We start from the raw sequence: 7,574 nt of genomic DNA, 5'->3' as shown, positions 1-7,574 counted from the left end.
TTGACGCATTGACGTTCTGTGCGTGCCGAACCAACCAGGAAATAAAAGTAAACAAGGCAAAGGGAGACGAAATGTTTTGTAACGTCAGTCACCCGTTCTTATTCGGATACTGGGATTTTTTGTGATCCGTAATGCACGAAGGACTCACATCCAGATAAGGACCCAGTTAGAGGCAGGCTGGAAACCGGTAAGACACCCGTTGAGTTGAGAAGAGTCGGGTGCGGCAGCCGCTAATGACAGCTAGCTCGATGTGGCAGCTTCCTGCTATTATTTGAAATTGTTAAAGGCATGAAATATCCTCACGATCATGACGCATAAACATCATCCTGGCGTTTGTCACGGGAACAAAACACCATCTTGCTCCCACTCGTACCTTCTTAAGTTTTAGTTACTAATTGCCTGAGTGTTTTCGCGTCTTTTCCCTGATTAATTTCAGATTTAGCCATGTTAGCCATCAGATCGTCAGAGGAGGAGTCCACTGAGATGGAGGAGATGGACACCTCAGAGCCCAACTGGTGCTGGTTTTACCTGGCTGAGTGTGGAGTGTGGCATATGTTTGAGGTAGATGACATGACACGGACACTTTTTCACCGCCCTTAAACTGTTTTCCCCGCCTATCGCCCCTCCCTCGGTCTCTAATTGTGCGCAGCAGAGAGTCTGCAGGTTTTAATGTCAGCATCACTCAGTGCAGTGTCATAGAGTGGCCCCCTTTTTCGGGTGCCATCTATTAGTCAATAGTGCAGTCTTTGGATGGCATGAAAAATGGCAGTCAGTGGCAAGTTATTAGAAATTATTACATTCAGCCTTTACTTCTGCATAGCCATTAAGCCGTGTTGGGGATTAAATGTAATTAAATAGTGGTGAATGGAAGCCATACTTGAATAAAAGTACAGATATTTGAAAAGAAAATGACTTTGGTGGAAGTCCATTCTAAGAACATTATCTGAGGGAAAGTCTTTAAGTATCTGATATTTACTGCGCGTAGGTGTAAGTAAAAGTTGTCAAGAAAATGACGTAAAAATTAGCAATTAAAAAAATTGAGAGAATCATTAGAAAATTATGGAATAACTAAGGAAAATCAGGAAAACGTTATTTATAATTATACATTTAATCAGTATATTTATATATATATATGTGTTATATTTATTTATTTTGCTAATTTCAGGTAATTTTCTTGTATCTATTTACTAATTTCTTGCCTGTTTTTGAGCCATTTCTTGTGTATTTGCTTACTGGCCTCTTTTCATGTTTTTGAGAGAAATCAAGTCAGTTTGCTCAGGTTTCAGAGGGTAATGTATTGAAGGCAAAAGTACAAAGGAATACTGTTAATACAAAAACAAGCTGTCAGAATTTTGAAATTATTTCATCTGAACACGTACACCACTTTAATGAAGCATAAATTACACTGAAGAAAAACTTAACAAAATTTTCCTCCCTTTCTTTCTTCCTTTCCCTATTTTGTAGTAAGTATCTAAGATGCTTAGGGGAAATGTAGTTGAGTAAAAGTGAAAGTTTACAGAAATGTAAATGCTCACAGTACAGATACTCCCAAAAAAATAATTAAGTGCTCTGACAAAGTATTTTTACATCCCACTTTTAGTGTGTGGCAGTGCATTTTTCTGCAGATCTGTCTTTATTTTCTTATTTTCCTCTTATTTTGAGTCTGGGATGTCAAAACAGAAATGTTTAGGTGAGGTCAGGGCTTTACTTTTACTTTCACTCTCACTGGCGAGCGTGTTACAACAGTAACCAACAATCAAGCATAGAAGCCCTTAAACATTTTGTTGATCGACTAAATGATTAATCAACTAAATGTTTCAGCTCTCCATTAGACTAATTTATATTTCTCAATTTTCCGTCAGATTGATCCCAGTGCAGCGTGCTCTGTTACGAGTGCACAGATTGAGCAGTGCTACAACAGAAACCAGCGAGGTGTCATGGAGTTCTACACGGCCAAGTACACGTACAGACTGGACTTCTCAGGTATTATGACGAGTTAGTTAAAGTTACACAAACGCTTCTTCATCAGGCTGCGAAAAATTCAGACCGCAGGATTATGAAAGAAAAGTAGTCAAGAATTCTGGCAAAAACTTGGTGTCTGATTTAATGCTGTTGAAGAAATTGTGCACGAGTTCCAGCGGCTCTAATGTTTGTTAAATTCCTCACCAGTGATGCGTCAGATAAATGTAACGACAGGGAAGCAGCGGCCAATCAAACGCTCCCTCCACTCTGCAACTGGCTTTAGGTAAGATTTGGGGACATCCAGATAACTTGTTTTTGTCTTCAGTTCATCTAACAAAGGAAATATACTGGAGCAGGAAGAGGTTTGAGGGGGAAGGAGACTATGCTTAAAATGAATGTTGTAACAATGTAATTACTGTTTCTTTCATTCATTCCATCAGGTTTATTTGTGATAATCTCGCCTTGCCTGTGCCGTGTCATTGGGAGAGAATCAATACAGATGAGCCGTATCAGGTGATTAAAATAACACGTTACCGTGCACTTTATTACTTAATTTGGCTCACACATACACACATTTTCAGTTAGGGTTAGCATCAAGCCCCAAAAAGCGTCTGATTCTTTATTTGTCAGTCATAAAATAACACGAATGTGTCCAAATTATATTTGAAATAGCAGAAAAAAAACATAGTGTGGTCTGAATTACACACTTCTTTACTTTAAGTAGGTTCTGCAGCTGCCCTTACAAAGTATGTATATATGTATATATATATATATTTGCACACAATCAGGATATTTTACTTCGCAAAATAGCGCCCTGAACTTTGACCCTCTTGCCCATATGTCCATTATTATGGCAATAAAACAAAATTCCAGAGCCAGAGGTCAGCCCGCAGAGCTCTGCTATTACATGAGACACACATACAATGTATTTAGTTTTAACTTTGAAGTTATTCACCGCAAACAACACAGATTCTAACATCTGATATCCCCCACAGTGAAATGACATATGCATTACTTCATCATTGTTATTTTCATTGTTATGTTGTTAGCTGTCAAACTGTCCTCTATGTCGCTCAGTCAGTGTGATGTTATCTTTTGCTGCGCAAAGGATTGTGGGTCAGAATTAGCCAGAAAAACATGCTGGCTGCTTTGCATACTGCAAAATCCAGCCAGATGAATAAAACATGCTGGTATTTTTGGCACACTGTATTTGCATGTACTGTGTCGGGATCAGCATCAGGAAACTTATGTTTAACCTTTGAGCATCAGAAGCATGCAGTCTGTCAGCAACATTATTCGCAGACACCCCACCTCCCATAGAAAAAATGTTGCCGATTTTTAGATCTTACAGTAGGCTACATGCAGATTCATCGATGTAGGTAGCTAACAGAGACGTGGTTAGGAGGCTACTACATGCGCGCACAGACTTCTATCAGACACAAATCAACTGAGTGGAAATGCCACTACAAAGCTTTCTACAACACAAACACTACACGAAAGTAGAAACTGACAGGTGATTCTGCTTACCATTTACCATGTGTGCTGCATAATGCTGTGATATCAATTCGACCGACTCGGTCTCCATGTATCTTGCCAGAATTTGGAATCCCGACTTGAACGGTCCTTCCATTGCACTTTTCCAAGTCAGAGGTTGCTTTTTCCCAGAGTTCTGCATACAAAGGAACGCCGCATGAGCAGACAGAGGAGTTTCTTCTGACTGAGTCCTCTCTGAGATTTTATGTAGATGAGCGCAGGCACGAGACACTGGTGAAATCTTTAACACAAGGACAAAGTCACGTTAGGAAACCTAACTGATCACACTTGGCAAAATACTCAAACCAAAAACAGTTCGGAGCGGCTGACTGTGACTAGCACAGGAGAAGACTAAATCATCTGGTGAAGGGTGGAGGTGAAGCTTGGGTTCTTATACTGAGGCTGATGAGGATGAGATGAGTTGCAGGCGTGAGGTTTCGCCAGGTGCAGTTGCCACGCCCTGCAGAGATACACACACACACACACACACACACACACACAGAGACTCCAAAGTACCCCCAACTGAGAAAACACCGGTGTAACTCACCATCCCTTATATAATTTTACCCATGTGTAAATGTGTTTCTACAGCTCATCCAGCTTGGAAGAGACACCTATGAATTTAAAGAAGTCGCCAGACTGTATGAAAGGACGATGGATCATCCAATCAAATCCATCCAGAGAATTCAGAACCTGGACTTATGGGAATTCTTCTGCAGGTAGACAATTGGGATGGCACAATGTAAAAAAATGCTAGTTTGTGTAAAGAGGATTTTGCTGTGAGCTCCCACTGTAGACGAAGCTTTTCTTCTGTCAAAGCAAATCAACAGCGAAATACGATTTAGAGCATTTAGTCGATTTTGATGCAACAACTGTAAACCGCACGGAGGGACAAAGTGATGATCAGTACTCTTTGTTGTCATTCATTGGTTCTCCCCTAAGGAAGAAAACACAGTTGCGAAAAGTGAAGCGCACATTGGATATTGAGGAGCGAATGCTGTTTCATGGCACAGGACACAGCAACATACAAGCTATATGTACATTTAACTTTGACTGGCGGCTGACAGGAAGCCATGGAGATGTCTATGGCAAAGGTAGAGCCCTCTGTGTTGTGATGTGTTGTGATGCAACATCATGAAACAATTCAGCACCTTTTTTTTATGTCTGATTTTAACATTTCATTTTCCTTCCACTCAGGGAGCTACTTCGCCCGGGATGCTAAATATTCCAGTAAATTCTGTCACACCACAGGGAAGCACAACACCACCCTGCAGAGACACGGACTCGCCCCGCCAATATTTGCTAGCGAGCCGCCCTACAAGACCATGTTCCTGGCCCGAGTGCTTGTCGGAGAGTACACAGTCGGACATCCTATGTACTGCAGACCACCGTCTAAGGACGCCAGCTTCACCAACTTTTATGACAGTTGTGTGGACGATATGGCCAATCCAAAGATTTATGTCATTTTTGACAGCAATCAGATTTACCCGGAGTATCTGATTGAGTTCTACTGAAGCCCGATGAGAGGACTGTTTAAGTAGAGTCTGGATCTCAAACAGAAGAATAGGAAATGGAAAAAAGACGCGGCTTGTTTTTTCTTTTTCAGATCCAGAGCCGAGCAGGAGTTTGGGTCATCTAAAGTGCCTTTGGGGAAATTGGAAAAAACAAGACAATAAAGACTTTGTGTACAGTTTCTATACTGTACAGTGTACTCTAAAATGGGCACTTGTGGTTGGAGTGTGTCTGCAATGTAAAAAGGATGAAAACACAAAAATTAGCCTTAGTGGCAATTTTGTATTAAATGCAGAAATATGTGCTTGCTTGTTCAATATCTGTGCACAGTTGTTTAAAAATAAGAATGGCACTTGCAGCCTGTAGTTCAGTGATACTCAACTTACAGCCTGTGGTTGTCTGACATCAGACAGAATTAACAACTCGTTACACTCAAACCCTTTTTCCACCAAAATTAGTGCATGCATAAAAATAGGCTATAGACTCCTCTCCCACTGCCAGTAGACCAGGGCTGTGTACACCGCTCTGCAGCAGACGTGTATGCCTTTCTGTGTGTGTGTGTCCCATTTGACTTCAAACACAGGCAAGCAAACAGTAAAAAGCAGCATGGATGGAGGTCTGTGAAAACTTCATGGTGGTTACTTTCTCTGCTGACCATTTTCTAATTCACAATGAAAATGAATTGATTCACACTTTTTTTTTAGATTTTGATTGTAAATAATGTGCCAGATTTTAAAAAAAGCTTTAAAATAGAGCTTGTTTATCCAAACAAAGTGACAGGGAAGGCAGGGGGTCTCGGCTGATCTCCTCAAATGTTACAAACGCCCCTGCACATATCCGACCTACACAGACCTGCTGCAACAAGATCCGCCTCTTGACAAAGATAATTAGCACAGCAAACTTTGAAAAGTTGAAACAGGAAATTAATATATCATATATACTGATAAACATTATTAATGTTTGTTTATTATCTGGCCCATGGTGTCCTGAGATTTTGGGCAGAGTAAGTTGAGTATCCCCGCTGTAGGTTACAGGTGATGTCATGCCATTAGCCCCTCCTTTACATCCACAGTGCCACGCATGAGCTTATTTACAAGTCATGTAGACATAACTCCAAATGATGAAACCAAAAAACGAACCTGCTCACTCATCCAGCACCGTGACCTGTCAGTTAGTGACATCAACATCTGTGTGTACCTAGTACAATGTGTTATGTAGTCATGGATTCTTTTTTTGTTGTTTTTATTTTAAAAACGCTTCTACCTCTGCATTAATTTTAACCATGCATCAGTGCACTTTCCCCCCTTTCCATGAAAGGTTTTGTAATTGTGTCACAATGACATAAAAGTGTGATGTCGTGTTCACTTGTGGTCCTTGAGCAATATGTTTCTGTGTATCTTTTCTGACCATTGACGTCAATCTTTTTCAAAGACTTGACAATGGCTGAGGTTGGATTTTGTGTGGGCATTTGCAGCCAAGTTCATTCCAAACCAAAAGCAGATCTGCTCTGGCATTGCATTTGACTTAAAAGAATACTTCACCTGCAAGTTGGCCATTTGTGTATCAGTTACTCACCAAACATTACACTGAATTTGTGAAAAAAACGTTTTTCTGGCATGCCCCCGGGATGAACAGAGAATCCAAAAAGTTTTCTCCATGAAATGAAGTCGCTGGGAACCACGTTTCAGAACTATATCAAAATATCTGTTTACAAACTCTCCAAGTCTCATTTATCTAGTATCGTGTTTAGTACTTCCTAAACAAATGCATTTTTGCCAAAAACGTTACAATATCAAACACTTTCACCTACAAACACCACACCCTTACTGTGCTTGAACCTACATTTCTGCATGTGACTGTTTGTGCTCACATTGTTTAAACAGTAATGTTTTAGTGAAAAAACTGTATTTCATAATAGTTTTGCTATTATTAAATGTGGACAATTCATGAAAATATTCATCTTTTTCGGATTATCCAAGGCACACGAGAAAAACTACGTTTTCTTCATGAATTCAAGTGAACACACGATGTGTAACTGATACACAAATGCTCATTCTGTAGGTGATGTGTTTCTTTAAAACCATCTGAGCATGATGTCACCTCCTGCTGACATGTTTCTTTGAGGAATAAGCAGGTTTTCTTTGCACCTGGTGTAAATTTATTTGAAAAAATGAATGTAGCCAGCACATGTATAGTACTGTTATAAACAATTAGCAACAAAATGTGATAATCCTCTGCTGCGTGCATTTCTTGATTTCATTGGTTCGTGTGTGTGTGTGTGTGTGTTTGATCAATGGGGATAACATAAGGATTCTTAGCATCATACCTGCCCTGGCTGACATAATAGTAAAAGATCTTAATCTTAATCCTAACACTGCAGCTGTGTGTGAGTGCAGGGGTGTGTGATGTTATATATGTGTGTCTGTAATCTCCACATTACAACTAATAAACTTTTCAAAGCAAGCACATTAAATGATTTCTTTCTGAGGGTATTTCAGAGAGGAAGACTTTTGGGTGAGAGCCAGCCTACCTCAGAGGTGTGGCTATGAATGACATCTTATTAATGA

At 40.1% G+C, this 7,574-nt stretch overlaps 1 protein-coding gene across 2 annotated transcripts; it reads left to right on the top strand.

The window, feature by feature from the left end:
* Positions 1-22: 22 nt before the first annotated feature.
* Positions 23-7,243, top strand: LOC121961423 (protein mono-ADP-ribosyltransferase PARP11-like). 2 transcript variants are annotated; one of them, XM_042511413.2, is made up of 8 exons: positions 23-187; positions 437-561; positions 1,863-1,983; positions 2,170-2,245; positions 2,403-2,475; positions 4,087-4,214; positions 4,438-4,589; positions 4,693-7,243. In XM_042511413.2, exons 2-8 carry the CDS (start codon positions 445-447, stop codon positions 5,007-5,009), a joined length of 984 nt encoding a protein of 327 aa, XP_042367347.1. In that variant the 5' UTR covers positions 23-187; positions 437-444; the 3' UTR covers positions 5,010-7,243. The 2 variants fall into 2 exon arrangements, with proteins under 2 accessions (XP_042367347.1, XP_087928758.1); XM_088072632.1 differs by lacking the exon at positions 437-561.
* The last annotated feature ends 331 nt before the right edge of the window (positions 7,244-7,574 follow it).

The sequence above is a fragment of the Plectropomus leopardus genome, chromosome 22 (assembly GCF_026936395.1).
Source record: "Plectropomus leopardus strain MGB_pleo_1.0 chromosome 22, ASM2693639v1, whole genome shotgun sequence".
Taxonomy (NCBI): Eukaryota; Metazoa; Chordata; class Actinopteri; order Perciformes; family Serranidae; genus Plectropomus; species Plectropomus leopardus.
This window is presented reverse-complemented; position numbering and strand designations above follow the sequence as displayed.